Source organism: Puma concolor, chromosome D1 (genome assembly GCF_028749965.1).
Source record: "Puma concolor isolate L17-30 chromosome D1, mPumCon1.1.hap2, whole genome shotgun sequence".
NCBI classification, from domain to species: Eukaryota; Metazoa; Chordata; class Mammalia; order Carnivora; family Felidae; genus Puma; species Puma concolor.
In genome coordinates, this window is record NC_141676.1 from 42,889,438 (window position 1) to 42,914,695 (window position 25,258).

At 48.6% G+C, this 25,258-nt stretch overlaps 1 protein-coding gene across 12 annotated transcripts in view; it reads left to right on the top strand.

The window, feature by feature from the left end:
* The window catches only part of PLEKHA7 (pleckstrin homology domain containing A7), a 220,065-nt gene extending 199,029 nt beyond the window's left edge, over nucleotides 1–21,036 (top strand). For 6 of the 12 annotated variants that reach the window (XM_086677863.1, XM_086677867.1, XM_086677868.1 and 3 more), the window contains 11 exons: nucleotides 3,827–3,935; nucleotides 4,102–4,328; nucleotides 7,309–7,497; nucleotides 7,597–7,714; nucleotides 9,710–9,813; nucleotides 10,428–10,628; nucleotides 13,682–13,840; nucleotides 16,073–16,206; nucleotides 16,979–17,121; nucleotides 18,699–18,809; nucleotides 20,757–21,036. In XM_086677863.1, coding sequence (XP_086533989.1) covers nucleotides 3,827–3,935; nucleotides 4,102–4,328; nucleotides 7,309–7,497; nucleotides 7,597–7,714; nucleotides 9,710–9,813; nucleotides 10,428–10,628; nucleotides 13,682–13,840; nucleotides 16,073–16,206; nucleotides 16,979–17,121; nucleotides 18,699–18,799 — 1,485 coding nt within the window. In that variant the 3' untranslated portion in view covers nucleotides 18,800–18,809; nucleotides 20,757–21,036. The remainder of the gene's footprint in view (nucleotides 1–3,826; nucleotides 3,936–4,101; nucleotides 4,329–7,308; nucleotides 7,498–7,596; nucleotides 7,715–9,709; nucleotides 9,814–10,427; nucleotides 10,629–13,681; nucleotides 13,841–16,072; nucleotides 16,207–16,978; nucleotides 17,122–18,698; nucleotides 18,810–20,756) is intronic. The other 6 variants (XM_086677865.1, XM_086677872.1, XR_015240972.1 and 3 more) reach the window with 5 other exon arrangements.
* Nucleotides 21,037–25,258: the final 4,222 nt, after the last annotated feature.

Genomic DNA, 25,258 nt, shown 5'->3' on the forward strand with positions numbered 1-25,258 from the left:
TGCAGCAGTCCCAGAATCCCTTTCTCTGATCTAAAAAACAAATGAGTACAATGTATAAGTCTTGTCACAGACTCCCTGGAGAACTTAACCATGTAAGTTATAAAGAGCTAGGCTAGATTGAAGCCTAGGCCCTGCAGCTTGATGTCTACCTAGGCTGGAGGCATTGCTCTTGCTTTCCCTGAGTGCCAAAGTGACCTCGGAAGCTCACAAAGCCCTTCTTTGAACAGCCTTTGTGCTAACTTCTTTGGTGTAATTCTAGACCAGACAAGCTGTTAGAGTCCTGATATTAGACTCCAGAGTCATTAACACTGGAGATACGCTTGTAGCCACATATGCAAATTCTCAGCAGTGGAACTTGCTTGGAAACTTGCCTCCCTTTAGCCAGGTTTGGCTGTGAGAAAATTTGTAGGCTTTTCAGTGAAGATGAGTGGATTTGTTTATAAAGATCCTCATGACCACCTGTGCAGGGAAGCCAGAGAATAAAGAACATCCAGGTAACTGTGTGAAAACTATGTGATAAGTGAGGCTACCTGTATGTGTTCTTACTTCTGGACAATAAATTCAAGCCTGTGCTGAATGCAGTATGTAGTAGCCTTCCCTGCCCAGCATGGTGTGTGGATGCAGGAATGAAAACCACCCCGTGCTCCCCAAAAGCTTCCTTGACTTTGTCATTAAGTTCTGAAATTCCATTATCGTTGGAGAACCTTAGAGATTCTCTGGCTTTCGCTGGGTTGTTGCTCTTTTCTTACATACGAGGGTGGCAGAAAGGCAAAATGGGGGCAGGACTGTAACCTGACAGGTATGTATGCCAGGTAGACTGCCAGAGGAGAGGGGAAAGTGTTGATTTTAATCTGATACTCCTCCTTTACCTTTTCCCAGCATTCTGCTTAGTCTGCTCCAGAGATAATCTTGTTAGCTTACACACCCACTCTGGGCTCAATAACATGTCTGTTTTAGGGCACTCGTGCTTTGGTGTAGCGCTAAGCATCAAGCCCATTCCTTGTTTATCAGCCCTGAGAGGATGTGCGTTGATGTTGGAAGGATGGAGAGAGTATGAGAATGTGAGCTCCTTTAGGAGACATCTGTTGTCTCAGCTCCAAATGTTGTCTCATTTGGTCAAGGAACTTTATGTGATTGGTCCTTTTTTCACTCAACATACATGTACTGAGAGCCTGCTGGGTCCCCAGCCCTGTGGGGATATACCAAGGAGCACATAGTCTACTTGCAGAATCAGGCAAGTCCTTAAGTATCACACATGCAAGAATCCTTCCACTTGAGGGTGACTGGGCGCCTCGAGAGCAGATGTGGTATGAGGACTTTGCTTTTAAGCCCATGGAGGAATGATCACAGCTAAGTTCTCCCATGATAGTTTAAAACTTAAAAGAATACTGGGACGCCTGGGTGGCTCAGTCGGTTAAGTGTCTGACTCTTGGTTTCAGCTCAGGTCACGATCTCACGGTTTGTTAGATTGAGGCAGACATTGAGCTCTGCACTGACAGCACAAAGCCTGCTTGGGATTTTGTGTCTCCTTCTCTCTCTGCCCCTCCCCTGCTCCTGTTTTCTCTCTCTCTCTCTCTCTCAAAATTAAACAAACATTAAAAAAATTAAAAGAATACTTTCATGTTCAAACAACTCTATTAAAAGTTGCCCACAGGTTAATATCCAGAATATATAAAGAACTTACAACCCAACGCCAAAAAAAAAAAACAAACTTTTTTTTTTTTTTGAAAGAAGCCATACAGTATCACCTTATACTTCTCAGAATGGCTGCAATAAAAAAGACAAGAAATAAATGTTGGTGAGGATGTGGAGAAAAAGGAACCCTTGTGTTCTGTTGGTGGGAGTGTAAATTGGTATAGCCACTGTAGAAAACAGCATTGAGGTTCCTCAAAAAATTAGAAATACTGTATGATCCAGTAACTCCTCTATTGGGTATTTACCTGAAGAAAACAAAAACACTAATTTTAAAAGATACATGCACCCCTATATTTATTGTAGCATTATTTACGATAGCCACAATATGGAAGCAACCTAAATGTCCATCTGTAGACAAATGGATAAAGAAGATGTGTTATACACACACACACAATGGAATATTACATAGTTATAAAAAAGATGAGCTCATGCCTTTTGCAGCAACACGGATGGTATTTATGCTAGGCGAAATAAGTCAGACTGAGAAAGACAAATACCATATGATTTCACTCATGCGGAATCTCAAAATACAAAAGAATAAACAAAAAAGCAGACTCAGACCTGTAAATACAGAGAACAAACTGATGGTTGCCAGAAGGGAAGGGGTTGAGGGGGATGCACAAAACAGGTAAAGGGGAGCGGGGGGAGGTATTGGCTTCTAGTCAATAAAAGAATAAATCATTAGATTAAAAGGCACAGCATAGGGAACATAGTGATATTGTAATAGCATTGTATGGTGGTATCTTGACAGACAGTAGCTACACTTGTGGTGAGCATAGTGTAACATATAGAGCAGTTGAATCACTATGTTACCTGAAACTAACGTAACATTGTGTGTCAACTACACTCCATAAAATGCCCACAGTCCCTTAATCCTGATAAAGTCTGCTCACCTCTTTTTAGTATCTCTCCCCGTCCGATTTCTATTGTAACTTGTCAGAGTATGCATATGGTTGGGTAGCCTGGCCCTTTTCCCATTGTACTTTTAAAAAAAATAAGTTTTGTCACATAATTCACATACCATAAAATTCACCTTTTTAAGGTATACAATTCAGTGGTATTTAGAATATTTAGAATTGTGCAACTGTCACCACAGTTTTGTAACATTTTCATCATTCCCCCAAAAGAAACCCTCTATCCATTAAGAGTCACTCCCCATCCACACCCCCACCTCATCTACTTTGTGTCTCTGTAGATTTATCTCTTCTGGACATTTTGTATAAGTGACATAACAAATGGCCTTTTGTGTCTAGCTTCTTTCACTTCGCATAAATGTTTTCAAGGTTCATCCATGTTATAACATGTATTAATACTTCATTTCTTCTTATTGCCAAATACTCGCCCATTGTACTCTTAACCCCAAATCCCAGGATTCAGCTCTGTCTTTTAAAAGATGTTCTTTATGGGGCACCAGTCTGGCTCAGTCAGTAGGGCATGAAACTATTGATCTTGGGATCATGAGTTCACACCCCACGTTGGGTGTAGAGCCTACTTAAAAAATATGAAATAGTTTTTTAAAAGATGCTCTTTATATTCTGGGGATAGTGTAACCTCTAGTCCTTGCCTTCTCTTCCCTTTTGCCATGGTTGCCTAAAACAGTCTATTTTTTTTAACTGTGATAAAATATATATAACAAAGTTGATTACCTTAGCCATTTTTAACATATGGTTGAGTAGTGTGAACTACATTCACGTTGTGCAACCCATCTGCAGAATTTTCTTCATCTTGCAAAACTGGATCTCTGTACCCATTAAACAACAATCCTTATTCCCTTCTCCACCCCAGCTTCTGGTAACCACCCTTCTGTCTCTGTCTTTGATTACTCTAGATACCTTATAAGTGGAAGCATTTCCATAGTATTTAAGGCAATCTTTTAAATTTGGGAGAAATAGGCAAGGTGAATATGTGAAAGATCCTCTGAATTTCTCCCCTAGATCTTGGGCGTTTTCCATGTGTGTGGTACCCTCTGAAGCTTCGAGGCAGGCTTGGCTCTAGCCCTGGTGGGGTTTCCAGAGGGGATGCTGCCCCACCCAGGGTGAGGTGCTGTGTCTGAAATGATAGCGTAAGTCCTAATGAGAAACTTCTGGTGAGGATCTGAGAGGGAAATGAACCACCACCTTGTCTTTCTCAGGAGAAATCGCAGATACAGAAGGATCTCTGGAGGATTGAAGACGTCATTGCAGGCCTGAGTGCAAATAAAGAGAACTTTAGAATCCTGGTGGAATCAGTCAAAAATCCAGGTGAGGAGGCCATCTTCCTGGAGTCAGGGGGTTGGAGGCCAACACCCAGGTTTGTGGGCTGGCCCTTGCAGAGGTCAGATCTTTATGGCGTAAGCCCCTCCCCTTGTCCTCCAGAGACGAGGGTCTTTGTTCCATTCCATCCTTTGTTTGCCTCCACATGCTTTAGAGAGAAAAACGGTGCCTTTGTTTCCTCATCCGCCTGTGCCTTCACTCTCAACTTCTGAGAGCAAGCCACCCCCACAGTCCAGCCCTCCCACCAGCCCCGTGCGGACCCCTCTGGAGGTTCGACTCTTCCCCCAGCTGCAAACCTATGTGCCGTACCGACCTCATCCACCCCAGCTGAGGAAAGTGACATCCCCTCTTCAGTCACCAACCAAGACGAAGCCCAAAGTTGTAAGTATCGATGGCCAGTTGCTGAGCGCTGTTGTCCCTCTCTCTCCTCAGGTCAGCTTCTGTTGGGAGAGAAGCTTTTGGGAAAACCTGGGAAGACAGAACCAGCCGGAGTCCTGAGCTATGAATAGTTAAGGAGTGGTAGGGCCTTGCTGTTGTGCTTTAGACTGCCAGAACTGGAAAGGGCCTTAGAGAGGATCTAGCCCAACCTTCCCATTTTGCAGTTGGGAAAACCGAGGTCCAGCAAGAAGAAGTGATTGTGTTAAGTAGGGTGGAATTTGTGACATGCATCATGCAGAGGTAGGTAGCCCCACACAGGACTCCTTGCAAACCTGGAGTTACACAAGCCTGTGGGTGATGAATTCCTCTCAGCAAGAGTATTTTGTCTTCATCGGCAGCTGAGCACTCTGTGGGTTGTAGAATACAATTGATCTTCACAATAACCTCACGGAGTATAGAAGGAAGGTCTGTATCCCATTCTACACATATGAGAACTGAGGCCCAAATGTGTTAACGTTTGCTTGAGATCTCCATATTAGTGGATCCAGTCCACATCTCCTGACTGTTCTTTGTGCCACCTGCCATCTAACTGGACATTCAGCCCAGCTCCTCAGATCAGTTTTGTGGCCATGTGGTTGCCTGAGCCAACACCTTGGCTTGACTGGCAAAGAGAAGGGCCAAGCTTTTGACAGAATCTGGGAGCAGACTTTAAGGAAATAGAAGATGTGGTCAGGTACTGTGATGGTTCGTGTCTCCAGGGCCAGGCCAGCCTTGGCTGGAGAATACGAGGGATCTAGCCTAAGTGACAGGGAAGCCATAGTAGAGGGGACCTTGAGATGGGGACCTTCAGGTTTTGCCAACAAAGGCTTAGAGGAGCTTTGCCTGGGCACTGGGTGTGCCTAGGACCTGTGACAAGGTTGGTGTGCAATGCTGGCTAAAACACACAAATTCCCATACCCTGGTCCTCACTGTCCACCTGCTTCCTGCCGTAGCCCAGGGCCCAGAGCTGGAACGACAGGTGCTGGGACTGAGTTGCTGTGAGTTTCTTCATGTTGAGGTCTCTTTCCCAATTTTATATCTAAGAGGCAATGGGGGTACCAGCCACAGAACAGAAAATAGCAAAACAAACAGCAGGAATGGCTGGGGCAGAGAGCTCCTGACTTAAGGTGAGACGCCTGCTAGCCAGGATGGGGAGAAGAAGGAGGAGGTGGTGGCCGGGGATCTGTGCTGGATTCCAGTTCTTGTTCTCTCACTGGGTTCTTGGGCAAGGCCCACCCCTTCTCTGGGCTTCTTCAGTTTCCCCTGGTACAGAACAAGCAGCTTGGGATAGATGGTCACAGAGGCTCTTCACAGCTTGGTCCTCTGTGGCTTGCAGACAGGGCTTTTCAACCTGATTGAGCATCAGGGTCACTGCCTGGGGGTGGTCTTCTTTCCTTTCATTTACCAGGTTTACCATATTTTATTGTCGTTTGCTTGGTTTATATTTATATTTGTGAAACAATGATATCCTGAAATGGACATAAAGCCTAAATATATGATTTAACAAATGATAAAGAGGCCACCTGTTTGTACCAACACGCAAACCAAGAAATAGAACTTTGTCAGCAACTGGAGCCCTCAGGACTATGAGTCCTTTTGTGCCACTATCACTATCTTGACTCGGACAATTTCCTTGCCTCTTTTCTCTTTTTGAAATGTTGCTACCTGTGTCTAAACACTTTAATTTTGCCTGTAGGTGATACTGTATTCTTTTGTATCTTGCACTTTTTCATTAACATTGTATTTGTGAGACTTATATTGTTGTGTGTAGCTATAGTTCTTTCATTTTTATTTGGCTTATTTTCTTGAATTTAATATCATTTACTTTTTTTATTAGGTAATACTGTCACAGGACACAAAATCAGAATATACCAAAAAAAGTATATAATAAAGTGTCTGCTCCCACCCTCCATCTCCAGACATTCTATTCCTTTTGATCAAAGGCAGTTTTGTGTTTGCGTCAGTGTTTTGCGTTTATCTTTCCAGGGAGCTTTTTAGAAATTGGTGATTCCAAGACCTTGTCAGGGTTGGAAGCCACTGATGCTCAGAGGGCCTACGGGGATCTGGGACAGGCAGCTTAGTTTTCACACAACAGTGAGCTGTGTCACTTTACTAGAATGCGGATTAACCTTTGTAGAGCAAGCTTCAGTACCCTTTTCTGACCTCTCCCAAATCCTGAAAAACAAAGCAAAATTAAGCTAAGAAAGGGGGCGTTTAGGAAGGAGCCCCAGTGGTCATTGATTCCAGAGGTGGGTGTTTATGACAGTCAGGGGCCAGGCTGTTGGTCTGTGCAAAAGCCACAGCTCTCAAAGAACATTGTTGGGGGGTGTGGGGGTCCGTTTCAAGAAAAATAGTTACATTCATCACCGCCAGGGAGTGGGCTGACGGGAAGGCAGTGAGTCACCCATGCTGACTCCTTATTCATGCCTGAGTCAGGAAGGAGGAAATATTTTGTAACCACGCACATTTCTGATAGAAAGGGCAGGACGATGTAGACTGTCCTTGCTCAGATCCCAATCTGTTGAAGGGTCCAGAGACCATGTGGGGACAGCTAGTCAGCTCAGCGTGAGCACCAGGGAGTGGGGTAGATGTGGGGGGGGGGGGTTCTGTCAAACATACAAATAAGCATGGAGTTACCAGCCTGCTCCCCCCATGGTGCTCTTCTGGCAAGTGAAGTAAGACCATGGACACAGGAAACCTGAGTTCTGGATTTTGTACAGGTTATGCTTTGAAGAATGGAAAAGGAGTGAATGGAAGGGAAGAACAGGATCAGAGCAGAGGCATTCCCCTTCTTCACAGCTCATCCAGGGGAAATGTTGGCATCCCTGGGCCGAAGCAGTCATGCTCTGCAGGCCTCGTGTGGCCTGCTCTATGCCTGACGGGGAGGCATCCTCCCTCCAGCTCCCTCTCACTGGGCACTGATTCTGGTTCTTTTTCTGAGCAGGAAGACGAGGCACCTCCCAGGCCCCCACTCCCCGAGCTCTACAGTCCAGAGGACCAGCCCCCGGCCGTGCCACCTCTGCCAAAGGAGGCCACCGTCATCCGGCACACTTCAGTGAGGGGCCTTAAGCGGCAGTCGGATGAGAGGAAGCGAGACCGGGAGCAGGGGCTGTGTGTGAATGGGGACTCCAGGGTGAGCAGGGAGGACCCCTGGGGCTGTCCCATTGTGAGCGAGGGGAGGGAAGGTGGTATGACACTGGGCAGGTATGACAGCCTCAGACTCTGCCCACAGGTAGAGCTCCGGTCGTACGTTAGTGAACCCGAGCTGGCGACTTTCAGTGGGGACGTGGCCCAGCCCTCCCTGGGACTTGTGGGCCCTGACAGCAGGTACCAGACCCTGCCAGGCAGAGGTAAGGCAAAACTCCACGGAGGCTTTTTGGGAACCCCCACTTCTACCATACCACTTGTTCCCTAGCTCTCACCTGCTACTTCACACCCTTCTGCCTGCAGCCTTGGGCCTCAGCATGGGCAGCAGCTGTCGGGGAGACTCTGGGCTGCAGGGAGGGCCTGTCCTTCCTTCCTCTGGCCCACATCCTGATTCTCTTTTATTACATCTGCCCCCAGAAATAATGGTAATAGCAATTACTATGAAGTACAGCCCTGTTTTAAGCACTTCATATTCTTTTAGTTAATATTTGTAATAATCCTATGAAGGAAGTACCATTATTATACCCATTTTAGAGACAAGAAGACTACGTCTCAGAGAAATTAACTGACTTACCAAATAGTAAGTACATGAGGGGCCAGAATGCAATCCCAGTGTTGTGGCTTCAGGCCATTGTACCCTGCAGGCAGGGATGTTGGATGACTGACTCCAGTATGGCCATCCTAGGCCTTCCAGGGGGATTTTGCTCTTCTGTGTCACTCTGAGACTCCACGAGTCCTTTCTTTAAACAATTGGGCATTGTCCTCACTGTCCTCTCCTAGCTCTTTAAGACGGAGATGGGAACATACTTAGGCCCTTAGGCTCACCCATCCCCCATTTTCCCCGTAGCCAGACCCTCTCCTCAGAAATCCCCTTCAAGGGAGGTCTCTCCACCTTTTTGCATCTGGGTCTCCTGGAATCCCTGAGCAGGCTGACCATGCACCTTCATCTGTTCCTCCCCTGATCCCCTCCTATCTGCTCCCCATGGTGGGCAGTCAAGTGCTTTCCTTCTCTGGCAAGATGCAGAAGCAGAGAGAGACACAGCTATGGTTCTAGCACTTGTGGGGTTATGGGACTCCTGGCCCACCATGCTTCCTAGGCATGCTATGGCCGGAGCTGGTTCTGGAGGGCATAGGCTCTGGATTTCGCTGAGTGTGGGCCACAGCAACCCTTGGCACTGTGCCCAGGGGCACTGTTCCCTTAATTCGTTGTGGCCTAGAGATGTTTATCAGTGGCACTTAGGGCAGGACATTTCTTTGTTGCTCAGGATTCTTTTTGCATTGCAGGACATTAATCATTCTTTTCCCTACATGCTAAATGCTAGCAGTGTCCTCAGTCAGTGTGATGTCCATTTCCACATGTCAGGGACGACCCCTGATAAGAATTGGTGTTAGTGGAGAAAGCATAGGTGGTGGCTCCAGCCAGCCAGGGTGAGATGATTTCTGTAAGCTCTAGGACCCTAAACATGGGAAGCACATGGCCGATGATATTCCTACCACGTGACCTTGGACAAGTTCCTTGACCTCTCTGAGTCTTAGATTGTGCATCTCTACAATGGTCAGGTAATGCTTACATAGTAAGGCCAGTGGAACAAAATCTATATAAAACACCTAGCACAGTGCCTGCCTGTTACATAGTTAAGAGCTCAACAAATACCTGGTGCTGCTGCTTTCCGTTCATTCATTTATTCAGTCAGTCGGTCAGTCAGTCATTCAACCAACCAGGCATTGTTGAATTTGCAGTCTAGTTGAACAGGTATGTTGACATTGTGGTCAGTGCAGTAACCAAGGAATATACTGAAGGATATAGAGGATAATAGATTCTGCTGGGGCATTTGAGAAGGCTTCACAGAGGCAGGGCATCCAAGTTGGGCCATGTAGTGCATCAGGAAGAAAGGATGAAGGACATTCCTTCCCCTTCATCCTTTCTACCTGCCAAGCTGTCCAGGTCTTCTGCATGTGAGGGAAGACTAGGGTAGTCTGCAGGTCTCCGGGGACATTGTTCCCTATTGGGGACAGAGAGCACTCCTGGGCTGGCCTCTATCTGGGCCTGCTCTTCCTCGCCCTAGGGAAGAAGAAGAATGGGTTCTTCTAGCTAGGTCCTCATGGCCCCCCTCACAGGAGTGGGAGGTGATTAGGGAGGGGCTGGTGACCTGTCCACCCCATCACAAATACACTTGCTCTTCTGTTTCCTCACCAAGGCCTCTCAGGGTCTACGTCAAGGCTCCAGCAGTCGTCCACCATTGCTCCCTACGTCACACTCCGGAGGGGTCTCAATGCCGAAAGCAGCAAGGTGACCTTCCCTGTGAGTGACCTTGAGAAGTTCTCAGGGAGCGCACTGCTCCCTCACCCACAGAGGGAAGGGCTCTGAGGTGGATGGACTGGCAATCCTGTGAGTGCCGGGGATGGCCTCTGAGATGACCTCAGCTGAGTTCAGGGTCCCTGTCATCATGTGCTCAGTGATACCTTTTCCACTGCCCACCTAGAAGAGCATCATCATACAGCTCTCTCCATTTCCTATGGACCCTCCACATTTCTCTGCATCCTCTCAGGCTCCCAGGAGGGTACCCAGGAAGTCTGCACCCTGAGTTCTGGTCCCATCACGTGCTGTATGTGTGCCCAGCTGGACGAACCTGGGCCTCAGTGTCTGCATGTGCAGAATGTGGTGCTCCCCAGACAGCCTGTGAGAGTCAGGGATATTGTGTCCATGAGTATGCTTAGAGAAAGGGGTTCTCTATGACTAAGAGGAGCCCAACTAGTGTGTGTGTGTGTGTGTGTGTGTGTGTGTGTGTGTGTGTGTGTGAGAGAGAGAGAGAGAGAGAGAGAGAGAGAGAGAGAGAATGGGAGTGAGAAGCCACAGGGTGGCTGTCCTCTGTGTCCCAGCCTAGCTGCCCTGTCTCTCACCCTCCTGCTCCTCAGAGACCCAAGAGTGCCTTGGAGCGTCTGTACTCAGGGGACCATCAGCGGGGCAAGATGAGTGCGGAGGAGCAGCTGGAGCGCATGAAGCGGCACCAGAAGGCCCTGGTCCGGGAGCGCAAGAGGACGCTGAGCCAAGGAGAGAGGACGGGCCTGCCCTCGTCCCGCTACCTCAGCCAACCTCTCCCCGGAGATCTCGGCTCAGTATGTTAGGAGGGTCCAGGCAGGAGGGGCTGGGACAGGAGCAAAGCTTCCCTGAGTTCCCCGAACATAAGAACGTCACACCTTGGAGAGAGTAGGCCTTCGACCGGGATGGTTCAGAAAACACCCCACAAGGCTGTTTGTCCACAACCCAGGCCACATGTGTCACCTGGTCAGAGGGTGATCCAGAATCAGAGAAGGAGTGAGGATGTCACGGCAGGAGCCTGGGAACCAGAGAAAATGTCCCAAGTTTGTTCTCCAAGCCGAGCCTGAGAGAGGCCATGGTAGCATTTGGAGTCTCAGCTCAATCAAGGACTTGGGTGTACAGAGTTCAGGAATGGAAGAGGAAGATGATGATACGATTTGATGAGGGGGAGCCCAAGCCAACTTGCCTCCCAAACCTCTAAGTGATGCCCTGTGGAGCAACTGAGCACAGGGTGGTGCTCCACAACCCTGAGAGCACGTGGTCTCCCACAGCTTGTGGTGCTGGCAGGCCTCATGGTGTCCCTAGAGAGCTGGGGACTCTGTGCTGCCTCCTGGTGGTGCTTCCAGGAACTGCACCCTGCCCTCAGTCCCCTTCAGTCCTTTTGGGAAACATTCCATTTGACTTTTCCCTGTTGTTTGAAATCACGTGTTTCCCTAGACCTCTAGCCAGACTGTTCTTTCCCTAATTCATTGCACAAGCTCTTTTGCTTTTAGTGTTACCGCTCATTGCCTCTCTAATCCTGCCTGATTGTGTTTACAGAAGCTTCTAATTTGCATTGAACATTCTCTAACTGGCCTGTGCTCTTTGTTACCAGGCTTGTAATAGCAGCTCTTGTCTCCATAGCCTAGCTAGCACTCCCATGTGTCACTCACCTTTCTGCTGCCCCCTTTATGTAGGCCTACTGACTCATAATTCACTTAACCCAAAAGCTGCCCCGTAAGGCTGAGCCAACCCCGCTGCCTGAGGGCCATGATCATGGGCAGAGGTCTGGGCATTATGAATTTATCCAAGTCCATGCCTTACACCTGGACAGCAGACACAGACTTCAGAGATCACACGATTAAATAAATTCTACCAATCCTAAAGTGGTTCAGTTTTAATTCCTCCAGTCCTATCGCACAATTTCTTATGGAAAACTTTCTGTGTTTCTAGTATTTAATAGTTTGAATGGATGGCGAGATATATTATGTTCTGTATTCAGAGGACCTCTCTGCAGCTGTTAGCACAGACACCAAAGGGGTAAGACCCAGGACACTCCTAGCTTCAAAAGCTGCAAAGCCGGTAACTTTTAAACTTTATAAGCAAATGTCATTTGGGGGTAACACTGACCTTTTACCACCTGATGTCTCAAATGTAGAAAGATTATCTAAAAATCGTAACTTGAATATCTTGTAATTTTTCTCTTAAAAAAGACTTGTGTAAGTCTCTGCATCAACGCCAATAAACGTGTTGCTTAATGATAATGGATTGGCGTGGTTCTTCCCCAGGATACATCATAGAATCTAGTGAACTTTTTCTGAGAACTTCAGTGAACTTTTTCTGTTTGTGGAAACAATCAGGCTGGGTTTAAATGAGGACTTGTCTCTATTTGGGGCACTTGTGAGCGTGTAAGAAAATGTGAATTTTCTTTGTGAATCATTAAATTAATTTTTCATCCTTGAAACTTCAAATGCCTAATCCTTTCATACTGTAATTGGAAATCATCACCTAAGAGCAATTACACTGGCTTGGAGTCCATATTGAGAGCTTGTGCATGAATGGGTGAAATGTGCTGGTATAGCAATGGGTTTGGGGCTTTGGGGAGGACTTGAGGAGGCATCAAAGGTAATCATGACCATTTGGGGCTTTGTGAGATGTATAGGGTGGGAGGGAGGAGGTGACCTGGGATGGAGAAGCATGTGCTTGGTGTCTGCTCAAGAAAAAAAGAGCCTTTGAACCTGTTTCCTCCTCTCAACAACCTGCTCAGGGTCAAAGGCAGTGTGTAGGCCGCAGGGATGATTTGAAAGGCCCCTGCAGAGTTGCGTAGTTGTGCTTGAATCTTTTTTTTTTTTTTTTTTTAATTTTTTTTTTTCCAACGTTTTTTATTTATTTTTGGGACAGAGAGAGACAGAGCATGAACAGGGGAGGGGCAGAGAGAGAGGGAGACACAGAATCGGAAACAGGCTCCAGGCTCCGAGCCATCAGCCCAGAGCCTGACGCGGGGCTCGAACTCACGGACCGCGAGATCGTGACCTGGCTGAAGTCGGACGCTCAACCGACTGCGCCACCCAGGCGCCCCATGTGCTTGAATCTTAAAATGGCCAGTTTAGTTTTCCCTCTGAAGAGATGATTTGTTACATAGTTGATACTGAGGAATAGCCTTGGATATGTTGCATTTGGTTTAGCATTTCAGTTTTACATAGTTTCTTTCTTTTTTTATTTTTTTTTTAACTTAAAATATCTGCCCCAAATAGATGCCTGGGTAAATAGCAGTTTAGCTATTCCTGCTTGGACCTTCCTGGCCCTGCTGAGGGTGCGATATCCTCCACCCCTAAGTGTATCCTCTTGGGAGTACCTGTTAGAGAGGGTCTTGGCTATTCTACTCGCTTACCAGGGCCTCACAGGGCTTGTTTTTCCATCATTTCTGGCTGCTGAACCAGAAAGCCTTCCACAAGCTATGTGGCAGCAGAAGGGGCAGTCCCTTCTCTGGAGCTGTATCCCAAGTTCTGTTTTGGGGTCACCTTCTTGGACCTGGAAGCCTCCTGTATCCCTGGAGACCATTATGGGTCTAAAGTCATGGGTCTTAGAACTGGGCCCTGGAGGTACATGTGTGAATTTTCTGGGGGCCCAGATCAGAGAGAAATCAGCAGTCTGGAATCAGGCCATATAAAAGGGGTAGAGGCCTCATTCTCCATTACACAGGGTTATAGCACCCAGCAAGGTGTCCATGGTCACACAGCTTTTCCGTAATGGGTCACAGGCCCTCTTCCCAAGGACCCCAATGCCTGCAAGCCCCATCCAAAAGGGCACAAGCATGGCTCTTTTAGCAGTCAGGAAGTGACTACATTTAACCTTCTTGTTCTGTTGCCAGTGGAAGCGTGAGCAGGACTTTGACCTGCAGTTGCTGGAACGGGCCATGCAAGGGGAAAGAAAGGACAAGGAGGAGAATGGCTGGTTGAAAGTACAGGCCATGCCAGTCACTGAGTTGGACCTGGAACCTCAAGACTATGACTTGGACATCAGCAGAGAGGTGAGGGCAGGGTCTTCCTTTATGTTCCCCCAGGAGAACCGGCCTTTGGGCTCGCAGCCTGACCAACCCTTCCAGTGGCACTGGGGGGTGTTGTCCTGAATGGGGACAGGGGTTCAGCTTCAGAGTGGTCAGGAGAATGTATGAATAGCAGCTCGAGGCAATAAAAAGAGCCAGGTATTTTGATGATGCAGATTCAAAATCTGTCTCTCTCTATACTTTATAGCAAGTCATTTAACTTCTCTGGGCCTCAGCTTCCTCAACGATGAAATGGGTTGTGGTGAGGAGTAAAGTGACTCAGCATGTTACCTGGAGGATTAGCAACGGTCAGAAAGCTATGAGCACAGGGCCTGGCACATAGTAGGCATGTGATGAGGTAGTTGTTATTGTTGGGAAATGTTTCCTGGAAAACTAGGAGTTGGCCTTGCGACTGGCCAGTTTGGCCAACTTGAGCAATTGACTTGGTGTGTGGGTGGGGGGTGGGAGGCGAGCAGGTCTGAAAATCACAAGTGAAATTTCCAGCCATGGCAGAGTTTAGGAGACCTGCATAGCTTTGGTCTGAGTTCTTCTATTGCCCTCTGGTGGCACAAATGCATCATGACTGGCCAGGCCTAGGAAAGCAAGAAACCCCTGGGTCTTCTATAAGTCAGGACTATCTCTTACTCAAGGAAAGAGCAAGGAATCAGAGGGTGACAGACTCAGGGTCTTCAAGACATGGGGCGGTCTTCTGTGGCCTATATTGTGCCATTTGTAAGCTCTGTAGAATGGTGTCTATGGCTGTTTGGTTCACCTCTGTGCACTTAGTACCTAGCACAGGGCCTGGCACATAGTAGGTGCTCTGTAAATATTTCCTGAATGACAATTCTGTTGAATGAAGTGCACAGTGGCCCACAGATACCCCACAAATATTTGTATGAGGACTTGGCCTGCACTGAAACTGCACAAGAGGAAATGTTCTCCCCACATGAAAGACAGATTTAGCAGGGTATGGACAAATTGACACCTGTGAAGTTGCTGAGTTCTGGGGTCAGCTGGAGCTCCAGGGATTAATGAAGCCAGTCCCCTGCCCTCAGACCTTTTCCCTTTGGCACCTCTGAAACAGCCAAAGGTCTGTGCTTTCTCAGATTCACACAAGAAGCTTCTGCATGTTGCTTTGGCAACGGAAGTATGCTTCATGGTGTCCTAATTGGCCTGCCAGCCAGGGGAAAAAGTCCTTTCTTATCTCTAACCTAAATCCCTCCTGCTACAATGTAATCTACTTCCTTCCTCTGGATCTGTCCTCATTGGAAATAACAGAGAAGAGCTTATTTCTTACCGTCTTTCACCAGAATGAAAGGTCTGCATGGGTTTTAATTCAAGTCCAGATTTACCCTGGGATTGGATTTAGCTTTTTAGAAGCTTCAACCAACCCCATTTTAGTGTCCCTTTGTAGTTCGAGGAGGAAGAAATTCCCTGGGATGCATAAGTTGCCTTTAGCATTCTTAGTCTAAGCAAGGTTTCACCAGGCTGAGGTTGCTGCTGGGTTCATGTAAGAGACCGGTGGGAGGGAGTTGGGGGACATTTTCCTCTCACAAGCAGTAGACACCGCACGGCTGCCTCCTGTCTAGATCAGAGGAGCTCTTGTAGGTGCAGAAAGCATTATCACTTTCTTTCATCCATCAGTCCATCCACCCATCCAAGGAGTATTTGCTGAAGGGCTGCAGGGTGCCAGGTCCTTGCGCTAGACAGCAGAGAGAGAAACAGAAAACAGGAGGGGGTATCAGGGGCCGGGGTAAGGGGGAGGGTAAGGAACAGGGGAGACTTCTGGAGGTGAGGTCCAAAAGGTCAGAAAGCATGGAGCAAATGGAAGAGCATCCCACGCAGAGGAAAGAGCAGGGGAAGAGGCCGCACAGTGGATCAGTGTGGCTGTGGAGGTAGGCAGGGATCAGCTCATATTGAAGGCGGCATTGAGAATGATCATTTTTAAATCTGGAGCGCTTCCAGTCTAGCTGTTTTGTCTTCCCCTTCCCTTCCCTTGGCCTATAGGAGGTTGTCTGGTGTGGTAGAAGGAACACAGGCTTTGGAGTCAGATCCAGGTTCAGATCCTGACTCCACAGTGGACTGTTGTTGATCTCAGCAAGTTGCTTAACTCTGTGGGCTCCGTGTTCCTCCTTGAGCTAGGGGACAGGGCGAGAGGAGCAAGTCCCAAACCCGATATCTGAGACCCCCACCACCACTGCCCGGTCCTTTCCTCAGCTGTCCAAACCAGAGAAGGTCTCCATCCCCGAGCGTTATGTGGAGCTGGACCCTGAGGAGCCGCCCAGCCTTGAGGAGCTGCAGGCGCGGTATCGCAAAGCCGAGAAGATCCGCAACATCCTTGCTCGCTCCAGGTCAGCTCTTATGATGCCCGAGTCCTGACAGCCTGCTAGGCTGACCCCAGGGGTGTCTCAGCCGCAGGGGCCCTGGGCCAGGCTAACTAGGGTGCGTGTTTTGCCAGGCCTCTGACTCAGGTAAGCCCTGTTTATTGCGAAGGGCAGGCTGGCTCTCAGCACGGCACCGGTGGATCTGTGAGGAAGCTTGCTAGGTCATCTGGGAAGTCCTGAAATCCTCAATAGAGGGCCATCCTGGCACTTTGCCCCCAGATCTATGTCTTGTGATGTTGGCAAAGGTAGGAAGTGGAGCCAAGTGTGACAGTGAGGTGGACACAGTTGAAGATCAGCCCCAAGGGTGGCCCTCTCAGTTCCTCACACAGATCCCCAGACCAGAGCCAACCTTGTTCTGAGGTGCCAGATGCATTGCCTACTTTCCTGGAGGCCAGGACAGAAGGCTTTCCTGTCCCCTCAGCCCCTGGAGCTTCAGAAATGTAAACCTGGTATTTGATAGCCTCTCTTTCAGAGCTAGCTTAGCCTTTTCACTTCAGGATTTAATGGGAACCCAGTGCTGTAACTCTTCTTAAGGTCCATGATCCCCCCAAAGGAGGGACAAAGCTGTGACGGGGTGTTTGGGAGAAGCACATATACCTTTGTCTGGAGAGAAAGTACTCTGTGTTTATCTGATGCCCCCTCAAAGGGTGAGAGTCTCCAGGCCAGGGAGACCCTCCTCTCCTGTGGCAGATGCCAGGGATGGTGGGGGCCCATAGCTTGCTTTCTGGCCCTCCTGCAGCATGTGCAACCTGCAGCCGACATCAGGCCAGGACCGGAACAGCGTGGCCGACCTGGACTCACAGCTGCAGGAGCAGGAGCGCATCATCAACATCTCCTACGCTCTGGCCTCCGAGGCCTCCCAGCGCAGCAAGCAGGTGGCAGGTGAGGCCATGGATGCCAGCCTCCAAGTCCGGCTCCCCCTCACTGCTTCCTGGGCTCAGAGTCCAGCATGGCTTGTCAGGGAGTCTGCAGAAAACCAGGTGTCAGGCTTGGTAGTTGAGAGCCAGTTGGAATGTTCTCCTGTCCCTCAGGGCTTGGGAGGTGAGATGGGGCAGCACAGGTGGTGGAGAGAACCAGAGCTCAGGAGGGTCAGAGGAAAGAGGCCCAGGAGAGGATGTCTTTAGCTCATTCTTAAATCTGGGAGTGGTGCTGCTATTCAGCTTTCTCTGCAAATGTGGGTTAAAAACAGGTTTTTCAGGCCCCTGAGCCAGGGGGCCCAAGGCTAAGGTTTCTGGCCTCACAAAGGGGCAGGAAAGCAGTGGTGCTTGAATTTCTTGCTGGGGTGAGGCAAAGGGAGCCCCTGCTTTTTTCCCCAAATCAAAGCCACTGTCCACTTTATCAGGGTGGCCTATGCCAGTGACCAGGACTTGGGAAGTGGACTTTGCTGGCCAGTGGGGTAAAAACACGGTGGGATGGGAAGGCGTGTGTGTGCACATGCACACATGTGCGTGTCTGTGTGTGTAAAAGGCTTTCTCAGCCAGGAAAGAGGCTCATGGCTTCTCCCTTCACCCACATCTCCCCTCCCCATGTGTGCCCTCCCGGTTCACTTAGTAAGATTTGTTCCCAGATGCAGAGGGCACTGTGTGTCTTGGCTAAGTGTGCTCCAGGCCTTCTGGGGAGGGAGTGATCATAGAGCATGAAGTGGTGTCACAATACACCCCCCCACACACCCACACACACACACCAGCCCTCCAACCCTGGCCAGTGGGTCTAGAAGTAATCAAGGGTTAGGGCTGCTGGGCCCTGAGGTGACTGGCCCTGGGAGTCTGGTCTGGGGACCAGAGATTAAACAGCACCTGAAGAAGCCATGGGAGTGACCTTGGACAAGGGGAGGCCTATTCTCCATCTCCCCCACCCCCATGCTCTGATCCTGCAGAGTCCCTGAATTCCCTGCTGTCTTCTCTCCCTTGAAGACCTGCTCAATGGGCTGAGAGGTGGTTAGTGAGGCATCTGTGGCTGGGGAGACAGTAGATGACTCACCTAGACCCCTCCTCCAAATGATCCTGGGGGCTCCCTGTGGCCCATCTTAGTAATTTTGACTCCTCTCCATGTTGAAGGGTCTAGCATGGAAAGTCTCCCCCAAACCACCATAAGGTGCCCTCCTGTCTGGCCTGTGCTTGCCCTACCCACCTGGATCTCTGCTTCCTCACTGCAGGCAGGCAAGCATGCCCACACACCCTGCAGGCAATTAGCAGGGCTTCCCTCACCTCCGCACCAAGTGGCCACCTTGGCCACAGCCTTTCCATACTCTTGCTCCCTCTCTCCAGCTCAGAAGCATATCTGGGAACTGCAGGCCAGTCCCAGCCAGGCCCCCACAGGCCCCAGGGCACACCACCCAGGCCGTTAGTGGTGGGTGGTGTGGCCCACACTACTCTAGCCCCGCCATGTGTGGGGCGTCTGTTGCTGCAGGAGCAGACAAGGAGCCTAACGCCCTGCTTAATTCCTGTGTGCCCGTCTAGCGCAGCAGCTGGCCCTCCTCCCGCCTAAAGCCCCCCTATCCTCCAGGACGGTGCCACCTTACCCCCCCTTAAGCAACGGACTCCACTACACCTTTGTCTAACACCTTCCAAGTAAGAGCCCTGCCTGGCCTGCCACTCCCCTAGCATTGAGCATGCTCTCCCTGCTCTCTCTGCTGCTGAGCTGATTACAGTACCGTCTGCTGACACTTCCTTCTGCTGGCAAGGCGGCCGCTGGGGAGACTGACATGGACTGGCAGGTGGGTGGGGGTGGATAGTTTTTAAGAACTCCATTCTCAGTGGATTCACCTCAGTTAAGAGTATGTGGTCCAAGCCCCCTGCCTCCCTGAAATAGAAGCCAGAACTGTACCCCTTCCACGCAGCTCTCTTTTCCGCAGGGAGCCCAGTGCCCCAAGGGCTCAGTGTAGGCCAGGCTGCAGCTTGAGATTGGGGGTGTTGGAAAGGAAGTGTTAGTCTCGCTCGGCCTTTCAGGGCTTTGGCCAGAGAATTAAAGAACTGGAAGACTAGAAAAAAAATCCAGGTTTACAGATGAGAAAACTGGGACCCAGTGAGGAGATGGGTTCTCACTCTGGTGTCCCTTTGCCTTTGCCTCACAAAGGGCAAGGACTACGACTGCCCTTTTCATCACTTCAGGAAAGGAAGAAGAAGGGAAGCTTCATGGGGAGGCCACCCAGGGTAATGTGAAGTTGGCCCTCAGCTATTCAGAATGTTCTGGCACCACTCTTTCTGGGTCCTGCCCATGAGAGCATTTAGTGACAAGAGGCAGGGAGAGATTTTGGGAAGGGGCACCGGACTGGGAGCCCGGAGGCCCCAGTGTCTGGTTCAGTCTTATGGTGAGTTTGTGGCCTGAGGCCAGTTGCCTGACCTGGACAGGGGAGGGTCCAACCAGAAGTCTCTGCAGTCCCCTTCCTGACGTTCTATATCACTGGCATTTTGTAGGGTTTTCCCTCTCTTTCCTTTGTATGTACTTACAGTTAGTACCTGTTGAGTACCTGCTATGTGCCAGGCATTGTGCTAAGTATCTCCTTCGATCCTCACAACCACCCTGTAAAGATACTCACCCCCATTTTATAGATGAGGAAATGAAGCTCAGAGACCTTGAGGGACTTGCCCAAGGAGTTGAAGCTGTAAGTGTCAGAGCCAGAGTTTGAAGTGCAAGTTCAGAGCCTTTGTTTTCCATCACCATGGACTCATCTGGGCCACCTCAAGGCACTCTAGGTGTCTGGAGAAGGGAGGGATGGAGAGTGTGTGCATTGGGTTGGGGTTGTGATTTTCAGCAGGTGTCCCCCAGCCTGGGTGCCCTGCCAGCCTGAGGGTGGAAGGAAGAGATTGGTCTACTTGGGCCAGATTCCTGGGAAGTGTGCATTGGAGACCCCGTGACTGAAGAACCACAGGAAAATACTTCAGCCATGTCCTTTGTAAAGGCCACAGGGACCTGTTGGGGCCACAGTAGGGTGTGTAGATTTCTCCTGGAGATCTGAGTTTGGTGACACCACCCCAGGCCACAGAGAGGCAGGGGAGAGGCTCTGTTCCTCCTGGCTTTTGACACCCCTGTCGTTGTGAGATAGGTCTTTAACACTTTTTTTGGAGTGCATCCACATTTGTGTTTACCTTCGTGTTAGGGTAAATCCTCATTAGGAGGTGGGTATAACCACTCTGTTTTTAGGTTAAAAAAACAAGACCTATGGAGGCTGAGAGCATTACAGAGTCCCTCAGTGAATGAAGGGCAGGGCCAGAACTGGACCCCAAGGTTTTCTTTACTCGGGCCTTTTGCCCTGTCAGATCAGGGGTCACTATGCATCCGGCAATCCTTCTAGAAGTGGTAAGGGTAGAGAGAGGGTGAGGCCAAGTGCCCATGAATCCTAGAAGCTGAGGGTCCCCCAGCGGCGGCCGTATTGCCCCAGCCCCCTGCTCTTGCTGCTCTGTCTTGTTAGCCTGCCATTCCCTGTCATGTGTGTGTGCAGACATGCCCACTGCCTGCTCCTCAGATGTGGGCTGGGATCCTGCCAGGCTCTCACTGTCTCCTGTGCTTTTTGCCAGCCCAGGCAGTGACTGACCCGTGACCCAACGTGCAAAGGAGAAGTCTGAAGCCAGGGGCCCAGTGGAACCAGTTTCCTCCGAGAAGATTGATCTTCCTTCCCCCAAGGAAACCCCTTCCAGCTCAGCAGGGGTTCTGGCTGGAGGAAGGAGCAGCCACAACTTCACTATAGGGCTGGGTCCTAACCACCACCCCCCCGGCCCCCCACCGACTTTAGTTCAGACTCCTTTTTACATATGACAAAGGCACTTTTGATACACACTGTAAAATACTGATGCTGTATTTTAGAATCAGAATATATTTTCTACTGTTCACCTCAAGGGCTGAGTGGCTGGAAAGGTGAGGATGCAGGATTTTGGAGCTGCACATACAGATTCAGGTACCATTTGGGTGGTAGGTATGGGTAGGGGAGAAGGGCGGGCAGAGGCCAGTCCAGTATCCAGTGAACTCAGGTGAAGGTTGCATTTGAGATGTGCTTCCAGGGGAGCCCAGTGTTAGGCTTGTTGGCATGTTATCTGGGGGAAGAGGAGCCCTTAGCTGCAGAGGTCAGCTGTCCCTGACCTGGCTTGGTGACCAGCTCTGGAGGGGGAGATTCCACCAGGGTGGCATGTGGAGCCCAAGTCCATACCTTGGCCCTTGGGTTTGGTTTAGGGGCAATAGTGTATTCAAGAGGTTTGGTTCCAGACCTGTCCATGGGTTCTCTCAGCAAAGGGCTCTTCTTGGGAAAAACAGAACAGTTTGCTTTAATTAAAAAAAAAGTTCATATATATATATATATATATATATATATATATATATATATATATGTGTGTGTGTATATATATATACACACATATATATATATATATGTGTGTATATATATATACACATATATATATATATATATGTGTGTATATATATATACACACACATATATATATATATATATACATATATATACATACACACACACACACACACACACACACACCCCTTGAAATACAGAAAAGGTGAGAGGAAGCACCTTTTATTGTATCATAAGCAATAAACTTCACACTGGGTGGTGTCTACCTAAAACTCCCTGACTCCACGCTGGGCTGTGATAGGGCTTTGTTGCCTGCCCTGGAGAACCTAGATCAGCTTCCCCAGGACGTGGGTCTGGTGGCCAGAGGGCAGGCAGTGTGCCCCCACCATCCCTGAAGGCCAGCAGCAGGACTTTGACTTGACTTCCAGCCTCTAGTGAGGCTGTGCCAAGCCAGGCACAGTGTTTGTGGCCCTTTATTTAAATCATGAGCTCATGATATTCTGCATACAGAAAATGATGTTTAAAGAAAAAAAAAAAAAAACTCCATTGGGTGGGGCCACACTTTAAATGAAAATTTGTCTTTGTGGTCGGAAAAAAAAAATCTTAACTATATTTAGAAATTGCCGTCTATTTTTAACTAACTCCATATGCTGCCAGTATCAACTTCATGACATTTGCCAAAATAAGATTTTATTTTTGCCTTTATAAGATTTTGTTGGAAAAATGAAATTAATATTTTGCAAGAAAAAAGTTAATTTAAATAAAGGTGTAATGGTTTGCAAAAAAAAAAAAAAATGGCAATGAACAGATTAAAATATTAACCCGATATGCTTCCTGCTTCTTGCTGGCTATATATTCTCATGGGTGGCCTGTGTTAGTTTTTTTCCATTTCTTTGGAAAATCCCCAGTGTCCGCTCTCAATCCTGCTTGTGTGACCTATGAAAAGTTTCTCCTGCTGACAGTTCCTTGACACTTGATTGACTTTGGAGGCCCCTGGGGGAAGAAGGCCTGTGTTTGGGGCCCTTGGCTGGGCTTCAGCAGCTGCTCACAGTGGCCTTCCACCCAACCCTCGTCGAGGAGCTGCAGGGCTGTGGACTCCCATGTGGGGTTGGTTTGGCAATCCAAGATAGCAGGAGTGACGCCATGGGCCGCTTTCCAAACCACACGCCTCCAGCTCCTTCCAGTGAGGCGGGTTAGTGACGGACCATTGCAAACTGGATTTGTATTTAGTTCGTTCTGACTTGCGATGTAGGCTTAAAACAGAAGCCAAGGGGCCCGTTCAGTTTAGGGATGTGTGTGTTTCCAAGTTTGTTGTTATGGCAGTTTTTCTCTATTGCCAAAGAAGAGCACCCAAGGTTTAGAGTGACTTTCCAACTATTTAAACTGGGGAAAATAGATTCCAAAGCCTTCTGAACAGAGGACACTGCTGCTTTTTAGCTACTGATCTCTTTTTGAATTTTAAAATAAAAAATACTCTGGTTTTAAGCATTACTTGGAGATATCCCCATAACAGATGAAAGAGGTTGGGCAGGGGAGGGGGAGGTGGTGGGGAGAGTGGAGATTCCTCAATAACTGAGTGCAAAAGTTAAAAAAAAAAAAAAGGTACAGGAGCCAATGCACACAGGGTGGCTGTCTGTAGACATAGACACTTTTTTTTAAATTAGTGTAGCCTTGGCTTCAGGAGTAGAACCCAGTGATTCATCTCTTATGTATAACACCCAGTGCTCATCCTGAAATGTGCCCTCCTTAATGCCCATCACCCATTTAACCCATCCCCCCTCCACCTTCCCTCCAGGAACCCTCAGTTTGTTCTCTGTATTTAAAGGTCTCTTATAGTTTGCCTCCCTATTTTTATCTCATTTTTCCTTCTCTTCCCCTATGTTTCTCTGTTGAGTTCCTCAAATTCCACATATGAGTGAAATCATATGATATCTGTCTTTCTCTGACTGACTTATTTTGCTTAGCATAATACCTTCTAGTTCCATCCATGTTGTTGCAAATGGCAAGACTTCATTCCTTTTCATCACCAAGTAGTATTCCACTGTGTATATATACCACATCTTCTTTAGTCACTCATCAGTTGATGGTCTCAGTTTCTGTCTCACACATATAGTCCTGTGTAGGAGTGAACATGGTGACTCTGTTCTCTCCAGCTTCAGCCAGGAGAAGGGGTAGCCTCTTCTCTAAGAATTGTGAACCAAACTTTCATCTACAGAGGGCATGACAGGCCTTCAACTCAGACTTCATGAAGAGCACGTGTGGTTTAGAAAAGGCATGCTCCAACCACAACATGTGTCAGCAGGCTACGTGGCCTGGCCCCTTCTCAACCCCCTCAAGAGGATTCGTTATTTGAGGTAAGATGGGGCTATTTGTGCAAGTACGTGCTCACCGGGACCCTCCAGGAGGGGACCACTCTGGAAATGATTTGAGCTTTGCTTCTTAACAAGACCACAGGACCTGAGCAGAGTGTTAAATGAGGGCATTGTGATTGACAGTGTGAGTGTGCTGCTCCTGCATCTGTTTGTGACATCCTCTCCTGAGTTGTAACTTTAAACTGGCCCAGGCTGAGCCCAGGATGTCTATCTAATTTTAGCAAGAACCAATGAGAACACTTTGGGGTCTAGTCTGATGAAGCTGAGATGTACGTACATTTATGAGTGCATGTGAAGTAGATGTACCCAGGCTGATATAGATGCTGAAAACCTTTTGTTTGCTCCCCATCATTCACTTTTCTTCCTGCCTTCGTGTCTGGCTGTGAGAATAGAAACTCTGCTTAGCCTATTTGCTTCGCTCTACCCACCTGGCTGTGGTCTTCAGTTAAACTGGGTTCTTTAGGATTTTCCTGGCTATTATAGGTTGCAGCCCAAGGCCAGGAAAGCCTCTATATGCCCTAAGTCAGTTTGGGGATGAAAGGGGTGGGGGGTGAATGTGGCCCCTGGCTCAGCTAGACAAGAGCCCATTTTGGGCTTTGGAAGTTTTCCCCTTTTCCCCAACCGCAGTCCTTTTGTGTTTGCACCAAGGGTGGGAAAGAAGCAGCAAATTATTTGTCTAATCCACAAATCACATTTCTGAGACATGGTAGGCAAATGCTGGGAGCCCTCTGCTTCTGATTCAGCATCAGACGCTGGGGCGCGCGAGGGACTTTGCCCATGTGGGTTTCAAGCCGTTATGAAAAGAACAAAGAGACAAGGCTGGGGGGCTGTGAAAAATGGCAGCCCCTCCCAGCCCCATAAACACGCCATTGCTTTGCCGCCTCCACTCCAAAGGCTATCACTTTCATTGCTCTCCGAGCAAAGAAACCTTTCTTCAGAGCGAGTGGCAGGGTACAAAGGCAGAGTACAAAATGTGTGCACATCACAGTCCCTGCAATTCTGTTTGAACAAGCATATTGATTGGGTCTGACCCTGTTACATTTTTTCCCTATTATTTGAAAAGGTGCATCTAAGTGTAGTGAATTGAACCCATGGAGCTGAACTTTCCATGAAAACTTCTCGAGATATTTCTTTAGTTCAAAGCTTTTGAATTTTAAAGGGCATTTTTAATATGAGTCTGTTGAGTATTCTCTGCCACAGCCCAACAAGGGATGTTAAATGCAGATGAGGTTGGAGCCAGGGCACATGTAGGGTGGACCTGCCCGCACAGCAGAGGGTGCACGTCATGGTCGGAGGGTGCGGAAGAGCCCAGGAAGGGCTGTGCTTTGGAGCAGCACCCTAAAAAGGA